This window comes from Crocodylus porosus, unplaced genomic scaffold (genome assembly GCF_001723895.1).
Source record: "Crocodylus porosus isolate Cpor-Errol unplaced genomic scaffold, CroPor_comp1, whole genome shotgun sequence".
In the NCBI taxonomy this organism is placed as follows: Eukaryota; Metazoa; Chordata; order Crocodylia; family Crocodylidae; genus Crocodylus; species Crocodylus porosus.
Genome location: NW_017728947.1, coordinates 67738651 through 67753691, shown reverse-complemented (window position 1 = coordinate 67753691; position 15041 = coordinate 67738651). Strand labels below are relative to the sequence as shown.

Genomic DNA, 15041 nt, shown 5'->3' with positions numbered 1-15041 from the left:
AAAGGGTATATAGGAATGAAATCATTCCTGTGTATTAAGGAAAGAAAGAAATTAATAATGGTCTTACAGTGATTATACTACTGAACATCATTATTTTTCACTTGAATTTTTGGTAGCTACCTGAAATAGTCTCTTGGACTACCACTGAAAGTATATCGTTTGTTTTGTGAAGTCCTGTCCAGAAGGTAAGAACTATAAACAAAAGCCCCCCTACCCACAATGATTCAGTTGTCATCCTTAACAGGCTTAATTTAAAATTAAATGCAACCTTCAGCATAGATATTCCATAGACTATATGCATGAAGCCATAAAGTCAGCAATCAACAAATGAGTTAGAACTTCTGGTCATATGCATAGAACAGATACACAACTGTGGATCTTGTATACATATGAAAAAATGACAGTGCATTAAAACTCATGTCTGCACATTCTAATTGCATTGAATGCACAAAGAACTGTCATAAGTTTGAGTGGAAACAGGCATGATAGAACTTTATGGCAGTTCTTTAAAAGATGATCAGGAAAATTCCTGGAGGCAATACTCAGTATTAATTTATTTTGCTTGAGAAATTACCATCCAAACCCTTTCCCTCAGCTGCATGTTTCTTATTTCACCATCTTTAACAGCTTATTCCCATCATTAATGGTTAAAGAGTCTTATGTGGTAACGCATAACTCAAAAATAAATCAGTAATGACCTTGCAGCAATAATATTACTAATAAACAATATTTCAGACTGTTCAGTCTATTAGTTCTATAGAAATATATAGCTCAAATAAAAATAACAGAATATTAAAATGTATTGTGCAATATTACAGATTTCTACTGGCTAAGGTATATTTGTAAAAGTTTTCTTTGAAAACAATATCACAGTAGCTGCACAGGATGGGTGACATGCTTGCGAATTATTGCAGGTTTCTGAAGTAAAGGTCTGTATATTATTTGCAACAGAGATAAATTATTTTATGCATGAAACATTTCCATGAAAAAAAAACAGCAATCAGCTTTATTTGTAAATGGACTAAAACAAATGTTTAGATGACACTGGAATAAAGCAAGCTGAAAGCTCCAGTTATATTTCTAAAAAGCAATGCATTTGGTAAAGCCGATTTTTACTTTGACAGCTTTCTATATTTATTTTTAATTCTTGAAGTTACATTTGAAAATATTTGTGCAATGTACGATACATATTTTCTACAAAGCATTTTTCATTATTGCAGGTATACTGTCAAGAATGAAACACTGTGAAGGAGACAGCTGAAATTCTTATTTAATCATAAGCCAAGGACAGCGCTGGTTCTGCATCCTCCCTCCACATAAGCCCAATAATAAAACCAAGAATTAAAAGACCTTGCTGTTCTCCTGTGACTGGACCTTATTTTCAAAAGAGCTCAACTAAAACCGAAGATAGAGATTTTCAGGAGTGGTTTTGTTCACAAAAATCAGTCAGGAAACAGTCTGACATTTTTGGTGTCAGTTGTCTTATTTCTCTCCTTTTTCTTTTTTTAAAATGATGAGACAAAATTCTCTGTCACAGCAAATTAATGAGAAATCTATGCATTTTACCAGAAACACAAAAGTTTCATGTTCCTTTTAAAAGAACTACTGGACCATACATTAAAACAATCTTATTTCCTGTTAAATGTGAATGGGAGAATGGGAGTATTTTAACTCTGTGAGAATTAATAAGAAACTTTAAGTACAGTGCCAATGACTTTCCATTCAAAAAAAAAAAAAAATCAGTGGAAAAATTCAAAAAAAGTAATTAGTATCTTTGCAAATAGTTGTAAAACTCAAAGGTAAAAAAATACATTAGAAGGGATCCTGCTGCTAGAAGGGACCCTGTATTAGAACTTCTTATGGCAGCTGTAGTGGCACTGAAATGAGAGCCTTAGTACAGCATTACAGGAACTTCTATGGCTGATCCACAGCTTTTCGTTCCTCTGTCATCATGTGCTTTGACTTAGAGGCTGTGCCTAATTATTTTATGCAATCAATAACAACAAGAGAAAAATGAATTTACAAACCTAAAAGCACAAATCACATAGTATAATAGTAGTGAAAGTAGTCAGAAAATAATTTAAAAATAGATATGTTGCTTAAAAAAGACAGCATATTTGCAATATTTATGTAAGTACACTGAAACATGAACAACGGCTAAAAAGCATACTTTCTATAAAATGATGGACATAATCCTGATACGTTATGCTTTGAAATGGGTACTTATATATACTGCTCCAAACTATGGAAGATAGGAAGAAACAAACTGTATGCTCACCTGTCACTTCCTCGCAGCATCTTGGGATCAAAATATCTGTAGTCATCTGTTTCCTATTAAAAAGAAGGATGTTAAAAAAAAGATCTCTCAAAAACAGAGTAATATGCAAAAAGAAAAGTATACAAGTATATTTGTACACTGTACAAGTTCTGGTTAAATCTGTTTTATGAAATGCTTTTCAAATCAAAGGAATTTTCTGTTTAGAAGTTACCTGATGTATATATTAAATGAAAAGTTACAGACTTTGTATATTCACAGTGTTTGAATATCATTGTAGCACTGTGTAGAGTTACTATTTCTATCGTAATTAGCAACCTATGGAGGCTGCTATGGGGTTTACTGTTTTTGGGGAGACCTGCAATTCATTGCTATTAAAACCTGTCCAAAATGTATTGACTATTAAATACGTCTCCAAAACAGAGTGATATGCAAAAAGAAAAACAAAGGTGATACCAGCTTTAGAGCCCGAAAATGTAATTGGTTACAAATAATTTTTTTTTCCAGGACATGCTTGTCAGTGAATGCTAAAATATAGCATTGATCAAAATCTACTTCAATTATGAAACTTACACTTGTACATTTCATTTCAAGATTTATGGCTACTATTAAAACAAAATAAAGTGTTTGCACAACGAAAGTGACATAAATGCTTAAAAAGCTCTGACTGTTTAAATTAGATGCAATGATTTTTTCTTCATTCAAAGCAGTTCCAAGATATCCAATATTTTCACTGGCACTGAGACAGACTTTTGCTAAATTTGCTAAATATTAGAAGGGAAAAAAGAAAAACAAAGTTTCTAGTTAAGTGTTTGTGACAACTAGTTGGCTTTCATTTCTTTTGTAATTAACTTTCATCCTGGTACTGCAAAGTGTGAAGTTGCATGTAGGTCCAGTAGTCCATTCCTGTGCTATAGGCAGCAGGAACTGGTGTCTGTGTTTTGATGATTCAGTACAGTACAAACAATTCCTCTTGAGAACTTAGCTGAATACATCTCAGCCAGATCAAAAAACGTAATTATTTCCATCTACAATTTACAAATTATTTTTATACACAAATTTATGTGTGTACCATTATATATGAAACAAAAAAAATCTTGATATTAAATAATTACTTTTTAAGACTCAAAGAAAAGCATGCCATTTATTTTAACAGCATTTCCCCCCAGAAGTTAGAGCTCCTAAAAACTTTGCATTTAGCATAAGACTGAACTTCTTAAGAGTTTTAGTATATTCTACTGGTAATTTCAGCAACAGATGTAGCATCTGTCAGTATGCACTGGAAGCTTCACATATGCAGGTAGTATAGTATCTTCAAAAAGTTATAAAATAGTTTAGAAATATTTGCCAATTCCTAAGTCTAAAATCAAGAAGCAATTAAGTAACTTTATCCCTGACAAAGAAGTTGAGTTTTCCTGCTAACTGGAGTTAACTGAAGATTAACGCTAAATCTAAATGCCGAATAAAAAAGAAATACTAAAGCATTTCTAGTATGATTATTACTGTGTGACGGTCAGTGTGACGGTCAGAGAAAATAGGTGACGGAAAGTCAAACCTAGAAAGCAAGTTGGTAGTTTACAAAGTTTACCTCAATGCTGCTGAAAGTAGTTCTTAGTCTTAGTAAAAAGTATTTAGTTTGTTTAAAAAATGCATGGAATTTGCCAGTCCTTCTTTGCTTATTTCTTTACATGCATATACATCTAGCCATTGCAATGTGACTAGGTCTTTTAGAATTGATAATTACACACCCAATTTCTAGGATGATAAACTAAAAATTTTACACTACAAATAGTCTTCTAATCTAGATTGTTCTTCTACATAACCAGATCTAAAAGCTAATTTGATAAGAATTATAATATATTGTGTGACATTTTACTTTAATCATTATTAGACATTAACATACAGCACTGATGCATGATGCATCTGAAAAACATTATCTTTATGGGAAGGGATAATACTTCTTTTAAACCGCATACCTGATGATTCAATTAAAAAAAAAAGGCATTTTAAAAGGCTTTACTTTTAAGTAATTAAACAGCTATTTCCATACTTAATTTTTTTGACAATATAGCATATTATAACTACATATTATTACTACTTAGAAGACTGTATTGCACATTACAACACTAACTACATTTGCAAACCTTTAAGCAAACTCAAACTAAATCACCCTCTTATGCAGAGTTATTAACTACCAAGAATTTATTAAAAGAAACAAAAACCTGAAGTTGTGACCTATTAATCTCAATATTTAGTAATGCCTATGAAAAAGAAAGAACATTTATTTTTAAATGATTTTAATCAACTGTGTGTTAAGGCCTTTGAAAAAAACAGCAGCTCATACAAGGTCATTAACAAATCAAGGTATTAGAAGTTATTAAACTCTGGTACTGACAAAGCAACACCATCCCAAAAGCAGTATTACAGTTATCCAACCTAAGCAAAAGTTACAGTATTAGAAGATACTATGTCCCTAGCTCAAAAAAGTAGGCACAGGGCTGGTTTCTCTTTTGTGGCAGTTAGCTGGGATAGGGCAAGCAACAGGGAACAGTATGTGAGTACTGTAATACATAATAACAGTGAAAGGAACTGATCAGAAATCTGAATCCATTTTGCTCAGTGTGTTCTAAAAGTCTATACTTCTAGAAAAAAAATTAAACACCATTTGACAAAGTAGCATTAATAAGATGTGAATGTAGTTAAAAATTACATATACATTTATATACCATGTATGCTATGTATAAAATGTATATACAATTTTTGTGTAAATTTATAATGTATGTGAAAGTAATATTCTATTTAAAATATTAAAAAAATGTATTTTATACATCTGGTACTTAGCTCAACAAGTAAAAGTACACTTCCCCAAATTCTGTGGAGAAAGCCAGTTTTCATCATTTTTTTCTCTATTTATCTGTTGCCAGTATGGCAAGGAACACTTTTTGTTTGTTTGTGGGATGGAAAGACTATTCATTAATGCATGAGCATAGTTTGAACTGGTTGAATTCCACATATCATATTATCTCATGCCCCCATATATAATATACTCCTCAGTTTTGAGTGGCAGGATGAAGAAAAACAAATATTCCTATAGTAACTGGAATTCCTGCAGCAGTTAGGAAGCTGAGTCTGCTTCTGAGCCTAATGCAAGCCTTGTGTGCTGGATGGAGAATGTGGCTCAAACCAGTGAAGTCCCAATGCCATGTGCTGGGGCTGATGCCAAGACTAAATGCCAACCCAGCATAGTTCAACCCATAGGCTAGGGCCTGGTGCAGGGTCTGATCCTGCAAGCTGGGACCAGGGTTGCATACCAGGTTCTGCCCAACACACTGGTTCTGGCCAGAAACTGACCCTGTGAGCTGGCCCAACCAGACATAAGGGACTATGTCACCTATCCGAGGGGCTCCCCATGGGTCTGGAAATTTGGTTTCAAGGGAGTGACTTCCAGAACCATAGCAATTAACATTGTCATTGCTCCCCTGATGCCAAATTTCCAGACCCATGAAAATCCAGTTTTCTTGCCTGTAATGTGTACCCCAATTTTCACCAGTTGGTCTTGATAAAAAGCGTGAATTATACAGGAAAAAATATGAATTATACATGAAAAAATATGGTATTAGTCATTCTCCCTTTAGATACGTGTGCACTTTTCCCACTCCACTCCTTTATCTAGCTCAAAATATGACATCCCCCCAAGGTAATTTCAAGAGTCACTTTTAATAAACCCAAAGGGAGCACCTGTCTAACAAACTGCTGGCAACTGCTAGCAGTTAAGGGATTTACTCTGAGTTTTGCCTGGTTCCCACTGGCCTGGAGACTAAGACTCTTAACTCTGGTCCTGAAACCTCGTTCTTTCCCCCACCTCATGCCACGTGGAAGCTAAACATGTTGCCAGTTTCCATAGGATGGGCCCAGTAAGTGCTTTGTTTTTCCACAAGCAAGAAGGTAAGCATTTTCCCTGAATTATCTCAGGGATGTTGGCTATTCTCCACTGCAATATGTGATAATACCAAGCCAGCAAAAATAAAAGTATATGAATTGCAATCTTTTCCAGACTGATTTTTAAACTTGTAGGCAGAGGAAGCTGAATATATATTTAAAAAATGTCAAGAGTTGGTGTTAACTCACTTCTATGTGACCTCTACTTTACTCTAGCTTCCTCATATTAGTGTTCTGACTGGCATTTACTCAGAGTTTACAGAAGAATTCTTGGGAGGCTTCCGTCATTCAAAGTCACCTATACTTTTCCAGCAAGAGTCCCCCCTTGATTTTTAAGGCCGCAGGGCAGATCGACCCAGTTTGGGTCAGAGGTGGACAGGTGGGTACTAAGATCTAGCTGCTGCCACTGCTCTTCCCCTTGGTAGCAAAGGGAGAGTGCCAGTCACTGGAACTTTTCCCCTGAAGCCCCATGTTTGCAGGCTGCATCCAGCCATGGGTCATATGCTGCCAAACCCTGACCTAATGGGTTGGGAAATGTGCAGCATGGTTCTCTCTGAGCTATAAGAGAAGCCCAAGGAGCTGACAGAGGCTCAAGTGCACACAGTGCAAAGGAATCTTCTGAGATTTTAGGTAGTAAAGATTTGCTAGAGTTTAACAAGTGTGTGCATAAATTGCCATTTTTCATTCACTTTTTCATATGCTTGGCCATATTTAACAACTTGTCACAGGAACAACAAAAGACCCATCCCTGCCACAAAGGCAGAACTCCACTGAATTTCAAGTCTCAGCTCTAAATCAAGAAACCAGTGCTGGAATATATTAAAGAAATGATTTCACAGATTTCATAGACATCAGGGCTGGAAGGGACCTCGGGAGATCATCGAGTCCAGCCCCCTGCCCAAGAAGCTTTTAAAAAAACAACAAAATACATTTTCCTCTAGTCTCATTAGGCATTTTTACACACGCTCCAGGGTGGGGCATTTTAATTAGAGTGGCTCTTGGGAGCTTTAATTAAAATGCCCGTAGCGTTTTGGGTATTCAGCACCCCATGTTTCAAAATGGTGGCAGAGGTGCCTTAACTAAAGCTCATTCAATGAATTTTAGTTAAAGGACCCCACCACCATTCTGAAACACAGGGATGCTCCAACAGACTCAATTATCAAGTCTGCTCCAACACCTTCTAATCAGAACACGTCAGAACATATGTATAGGTGCCCATAATCAGAAACACTTAAGCTGGTTTCTGGACATCTTCCAAACAAATTCAATGCGAAACATGGAAAATAATCAGCCCACAAAGTCTGGTTCACTTATAAACAATTGAAAACAAGGTATTATACAGGAAAGTGATGGGCAACCTTTAACTGCTAGTTAAGCTATTAGGGCTTCTTCCTTCTACCCTCTTAAATGACTACTAAGACTAAAAGCATAGAGAGAGTCTGATGTTGAATTGTGTGCTCTCCTGGGTAATCCAGAAGCCAAAATGCAAAATGAAGGTCTGTGAAAATGCAACTGTGTGGCAGTGACTGAAAGCTTGCAAAGAACAATTTTTCCAACTATTTAGTTGGTCTAATAAAAGATATCACATCTACCCAAAGAAGCTTGTCTGCCTATGTCCTTAGACCAACACGGCTACAATCAACAACCCTATTAAGACTAAAAGATTTTTAACTCATAGAAACTAAAATATTATGCAAGAAAATAGAAGGTAAACATGGACTCAACATAATTTTAAAAATGATTAGTTTCTAAATCAAAATGCAGGGAACTAGAACGAACTGTCACTATATTACGGAAGTAATGTATTGCAGATTCCCTCTCTCCCCCCAGTAGATATACTCACAGGATTTGACTTCATCTCCATAAGGTTATCCAGGATACGAGTAACTGGTAGGTTCTGTGGAAGAAAATTTGAAGTTAGTCTGCAGAAGTTTTTTAAAGAAATAATATGCAGAATGGCTCCAGTAGCCCAACTGTATTCAACTGACTGTTCAATTTTGTAGTTTATTTAAAAAAAACAACCTTATGATGAGTTACTTTTCATATAATGCTCTGCAGACAAGAGACCTCCCTCCCCGTGTGTGTTTTTTCTGTACAGAAATGTTAATAGGTCAAAAATTTTAAACTAAACTTGTAATACCTGTGTTTTTAAAGGAGCATATGAAATTACTTTCAAAGAATAAGTATGCATTCACAATATAAAATGCATATCTTAGAATAAAGCAAAACAATACAAAATGCAAACCTAAAGCAAACTCTGTTAAAAAAATAAACTGTTTCCTTTCTAGCAGGCTACATAGTGATGCCCTATCTCCTTTTCCTTGTTCCAGGAGCTTAGGGTGCTGGGAAAAGGTGGAGTGGCATACCTCATTATGCCTGAGGAATTTTCATCTGTCATTTTAGAATAGAACAAATTTAAGCTTTGTTGTTCTAGCAGGATATGGCAAGGAGGGCCAACACCTTCTGTTAATTAAGTGTACCATCAGGTTTATGAATTATATTTATTTGTTAATATTAAGCTCTGTTTATATAAAGAACATCTGTGGAGAATGCATGATTAAAGAAGTTCCATATGACTTTGTAACACTAGCCAAAGATATAACAACCAACAAAAGGCAATGCAGATACAAGAGATGTTCAAAAGTTTTATGTAATGTGTGCTGCTGTTGATCTTCTCTTGTAAGCCAGACTAGTTCGATTTCAGGAAATGAGTTCAGCCAACTGGAGGATCTGATATCCACATATATTTACAAAGCTCTTTTCTAATGGCCAACGCAAATATAACCAACACAAATATAAGACCAGACCAGGAAACTACTCAACTGAGCAACTTTAACTCTACTCATCTGGGATGACTGAAGAAAGGATTCAACTTGATGCACTACAAAATAATATCCCTCAGCTATCTTGACAGAGAACTACTTATACCCACTAGACCTAGTTCTGGTTCTACTTCAATAACCCAACCCTGCAATAATCCCATGATAGTCTCATAAAAAAGTTAAAGAAATACAATCTGGATGAAACTACTGGGTGTGTAACTGGTTGGAAAACTGTAGTTCAAGAGTAGTCATCAATGGCTTGACATCTAACTCAGAAAAAGTAGCAAGTGGGAGCCTCAGAAGCTTGTCCCTAGGCCAGCACTGTTCAGCAACTTAATGATTTGCAGAAGAGAGCTAAGCACACAAAACTAGTAAACCAACAGATGACACAGAGCAGTATGGTACAGGATATACTTTGGAGAAAAGGGTAATTTGGAAAAATGATTTGAAATAAATCTGATGAAATACAAGGACAAGTGCCAAGTACTGCACTTTGGGTGGAACAATTCAAAGCTCCATTACAAAATGAGACTACAGATGAGAACCTGAAGGATATTGTAGACCACAAGCTGAACAAGTCAACAGTGTCATATTGTTGAGAAAAGCTAAATATCATACTGAGATGCATTACCAGGCCTTCTGTAGGCAAACTACTGAAAATGATTCCTGCACTCTATTCAGTCCTGGTAAAAGCTCACTTGGAGTAGTGTGTCAAGTTTTGGGAACTACTCTTCAAGGTAGACATGAACAAATTGAAGAGAGTCCAGAGGAAAGCAACAAAGTGATCAGAAGTCTAGAAAACATGACATACAAGGAAAGTTAGAATTGGGGTTATTTAGTCTGGAGAAGCAAATCAAGAGGCGGAATATGACAAGAGTCATAACAATGACAGTCTTACATTAACAATGTAAGAAGGATTGTTAAAAAAAGGGTGGTTATCAAGAATTGTCTGTGTCCATGGGTGAAAGGAAAAGCAGTAATGGGCTTAAATTACTCAAGGGAAATGTTTGCTGGATATTTAGAAGAAGTTTCTAAAAATTCTTGTGGAACAAATTAATTGGATAGTGTGAATTCTCTACCACTGGAAACCTCTAAGTGCAAGTTAGAAAAACATTTGGCTGGGATGGTTGAGCCAGACATGATTCGACTTTGAGAAGGGGTTTAGACTACATGATAATCAAGAAACATTAGTTAAGCATTCCCTATCGGTCCTATTTTTTAGTGGTTCTATTAATTACTAGTATTTTTATCCAGCTTATTTACAAAATGAATCTATGGAACACTTTCCTATTTCAAGGTAACTTAATTAATGCTTCATTTCCTCTATAGTATTATATATAAAGCCTTCAGAGAAAGACAAAAACTTTATTTTCTTAATGACAGTACACTGTATCTGCAGTAGGAAGGCTCTGGCCAAAATTCCCATAGCAGTAAAGTGCAAGTGAAGATACAACTTCAATGAAGTCAATTCTTCTTATTTTTTATATACAACATGTCTTATATTCACCATTTAGCTGTACCCAGTTAGTCTTTTATATTTCTATATTTTCTACAACAGGATGGTGATATTCACATGTGTAGAACCAGGGGACCTATGTCTTTTGCATTTTGTTCATGACATCAAGATATATCAAACACATTGGAGAGGAGAATGAGACGACCAGGATTTTAGGAACAAGTAAGTAAGAGCTAGAAATGAGATGAGAGGTTTTTTTTCCTCCTTTCAACTAAGTGGCATTCATTAGTAGGATGCTGGAGCAGCAAACCCTCCCACTATAATTTTACCATGACCCATGATTACAGGATGGCTGGACATTTTTTTTTAAGCCATGGATCAAAAGAGTTGGAGGACTACTTATCTGAAAACATGAAAAAGGAATTTACAGTTTTAAGATGGAGAAGTGTGGGGATACCAGATGCTTGCGCACCATCTGATAAGTAACTGATAAGCCACACTTAAATTGTTGGAATTCAATTCTTTGTTCCACCATAGATTTTGATGCAAGCCTGGACAAGTCACTTAGCTTATCTCAGTGTTAACGAATCATCTGTAAATTGAAGATAACAGAACTTCTCTCCTCCTCAAAAATTAAAGGTCTGTTATGAAAACAACAAAGATTACAAAGTACGCATGTTGCAAATGTTAGGTGTTGATATAAAGCAAAATAGAAGAAATATCTAAATTGAGACTGAAGATCTGAGGAAAGCTATTTGGCACAACTGCTACAAAAATATTTGATTTTTATTTACCAAATGGAAAAGCTCTACATGACTTACTGCCCCTCAACTGTGAAGCATTTTTGGGGATAAAAAATCTGAAGTTGTTAGAACAGGAGTCTGAGTCAAAGAATCTGGGTTCTCTTCCCAATATTTGTTAGTACCATACTAATCTTTCTGTTCATCTATTATTTACATGATGATCTGGGATGATGTACTCATTTTCTTAATTTTTTTTAATTATCGAAATAGCTACATAAAATGTTCAAGTAAAATCTGAGGGAAATATAAAACCAGTACCAGAAATTTATCATCTGCTAATAATCAGTTCCCTGATATTTAAATGGAAAGCATGCTTCCTTCTCAAACTCCTTAGTGGGGTGACGATATGCAATATTGCCATTAGATAGAAGGCTACTGTTAGTGACTACAAAGCTATCTTTGTTTTCTGGGTCTTCAGAGACTTTTGTTTTAAATACAGGATCTGAGCTAAACAGAAGAAACAAACACTCATTAAATCAAAACAGAAATTATCCTAATTATACTAATGCAGTTTGAATACAACTAACTACTTTGAAAAGCAATATAATCTGAAGGTGCAAGCAAAGAAAGTTTAAACTTACTAATACAATGTAATATGCTTTAAAAGTACATTTCTATAAAAATGATGATTAACATTTGCCTTTCTGATTTCAGAGGTGACAAGAGGTTATATTTCTTCTTCTTATTTTTACTATTTTCTCTTCTATTTTAAGAAACATTTAAAAAAAACCTTGAGAACCAGCTCAACTCTCCTTTAATATTCACCTTAATATTAAGCAACCTTATACTGAGGATTGTTATTTTACTTGAATGTTATTTAATCAGCACCCAAGTTTTTAACAATATAGTCATCAAAAGATTCTTGCTTAAGCAAGTAGCCTATCTACAAAATTAGGTGCACTGTAACTGTCAGCAGGGGAAATGGATTTAGTCATGTTTACATTTAATTTCTCCTGCTGTGCTTGAAGAGCTTGAGAGAGATTTTCTGTTTATGCTTGTTTCTCACCACTGACTAGGTTTAAGTTTTGTTACCATCTAGGTGGACAGGCCCCACAGCCCTATCTTGAGTAGCATAAATGGAATTTGTTACTGTTATATAAATTTATATTATGGCAGTATCTAGAAACCCAAGTGAAGAAGCAACCTAAAGGTGGCAAGTAACTGTCAGGACATAAAGGCAGTATATCTTATATCTGTATGTACAGCATCTAGGGAATAAATACATGCCCATGTTTTCTGATCTAGCACATACAACATTTACATAGGTGTAAAAGAAAAGAGTGGACTTGCAATAAAGGGCCCAACATAAGTGCAAGTTACTCAATTCTGTTTCAGAATTACTCCAGGAAAAAAAATATCAGAGGAGAACATTGACCTGTGTAGGCATCATTTGCCTACAGTTTAACTTGAGGTAGCCGTTTTCTCTCCTGGTCACCCACTGGCAAGGCACAATACCCCAGACAGTTGCTCATCTGTCTACTTTGGATTATGGTGTAATTTATATTGACAAAAAAGGCCTCTAACACATTATTTTTGGAGTGCTACCAAAAATAGATTGCTAGAGGAGGTGCACATGTCCACAGCACCCTGGCTACACAGTATGACAAATTCACTGAAAAAGTATCCTCTCCAGCCAGGCGGTGGTAAAGAAACTGCTCTTTAGCTCCACTGACTCCCCAGGAGAACCTCTCAGTGGGTGGGATGTGCTCTACCTGTCAGCTGTTGCCTCTGTGGTAACAGCTGACGGGCCTGCCCACAAGCCACCTACAGTGGCAAGTGGTGATTGGGTGGTCTCCCTTACCCATTTAACCCTTGCCACTGCTGCAGACCAGTAAGCCATTACCACCATAGCAATGGCTGGCAGGTCAGCCTGCAAGCCATGTATGGTGGTAAAAGTTGATTGAGTGGTGGCTTTGTCAATGTTGCTTGCCAAAACCCTGACTTTTCCCAGGGCTCTGGTAGTGGTGGCAGTTGTTCTCAGGGCACTGCTGTTGGTGTGAGAACATTGGTGGGACCCTGTGCTCTGGTGTGGCGACAGCGGTAGGGTCCTCGCACGGCACACTGACAGCTCATTGGCTGGGCAGATTATGAAGGAGTCAGTCACTCTTCTTCCTTCCTTCCCTCCCTCCTTGCTTGGAGGGGCAGAAGAAGAGAAGAGCAGAGAGATACTGGGGGTCAGAGAGACCTGCACACACATTAAATGTGTTTTGAAAAGTTTTGTGCAACAAAACAGTTGTTGTTTATCAGCAACTTTTTAATGGCAGATACAATTTCTTTAGCTGAACAAATACCATGAACATGGGAATGTTCACTTTCTGTTGCATTAAAACAGCTTATGTAGTGTGACAAATGTACCACATATCAAAGTTTATGTAAATGTATATCCAGGTCCTCAACTTTTTTAGTTTTGAAATTAAATATCAACTTTCATCAAAATCCCTGGTCTTCACTATTACACGTTGGCTGATTTCTTATATGTTATATTTTCAAAGTGATGGACAAAGATGATCTTAGCAGAAGCTCTATATGAAGTGGAGAGCAACACATATTGTAGGGAAGATGAAGTTGTGTTAATCAATATGGTAGGTTCCTTGGATTTACATGTTATCATTATCTAAAAGAATTCCCAGGAATGCCACTTCAGTCCTTTACCACAACTACAAGAACAATAACTGAAACACTAAAAACACCCTATAACCTGCCACAGCTAAAAGATGGGGAGATTAGGGCACTGTCAATGTCTTGCCATTGCAACAATAGGAAGCAGTTAGCTGATACGAGACAAAGGGCCTGGACAGGAATTTTAAAGGATAACATAATAAAATATTCAACTACTTTTGTTATAATAAGCTCATGGACAGTTTTATAAAGTGACTGACTGGATATATTTTACTGAAAGGATACATCACAGAAGAAACATCACAGAAGAAAAGTCCACAGGGAAAAGGTAAATACAAGAGAGGCTGAGCAAGAGGAACACCTAAGTAAGATAAATGGACACTTATACAAACATCACAAAAATTGTAAAAAGTTTAAAATCCAGAGGAGGTATTTTGGCCATGCCAAAAAATCTTAAATTGTTCAGTACTGGACACAGGAGTAAAAAGCAAGATAAAAAAAACCTTAAAAACTTGCATTTTTTAAAGCAAGTGGGCACCCCCTATGACTGTATATGTGCATTTCCCTGGGGACAACTAGCAGTGGCACCTATCTGGGGAATACGCCCGTGCATGCACACTCTGGTATGCAGCAAATTGCCTTGGGCGGGGTAGGGAAGACTGAGGCCAGCACCTGGGTTCCTGGGGGTCTCCAGGGGCTGCAGCAGCAGCAATCCCAACATGTGGAGCCTGGCCAGCAGCTGGAGTGTGGCTCTGGCTGCTGCCACGTGTGCCACATTTTTTTTTTCTCTAGGATTTTTTTTAGCTATCAGGATTTCCTAGCAAACCAATTCACATGTGCTGTATGTTTTGCAGTGCCTCAATAACTTTTGAGGCATTGCAAAGCACATGTTCCTGCTTATGGGCAGTCAATGAGTCTCCAAAAGAAAAAAGGCCAAGTTACTTATGTCATAAAATATTAAGAGAAACTGCATATCTACAATGTATCATCTCTCTACAAATTAAACTCATTCCGCTTGTCACACTTCAAGACTGGCTTTATTTTACACACATGGAAAATGAGCAGTGTTTTAAATGTGAATGAACAAAAGTACTGTTTGACTTTCCACACTTTTGGCAGGGTTATTG

The 15041-nt window shown here is 36.3% G+C and overlaps 1 protein-coding gene across 2 annotated transcripts in view; it reads right to left on the bottom strand.

The window, feature by feature from the left end:
* Positions 1–15041, bottom strand: part of SCFD1 (sec1 family domain containing 1) — a 112773-nt gene that overhangs the window by 14639 nt on the left and 83093 nt on the right. For both annotated transcript variants that reach the window (XM_019551915.1, XM_019551916.1), the window contains exons 20-21: positions 8058–8111; positions 2279–2331 (exon numbers count right to left, since the gene is read on the bottom strand). In XM_019551915.1, coding sequence (XP_019407460.1) covers positions 2279–2331; positions 8058–8111 — 107 coding nt within the window. The remainder of the gene's footprint in view (positions 1–2278; positions 2332–8057; positions 8112–15041) is intronic.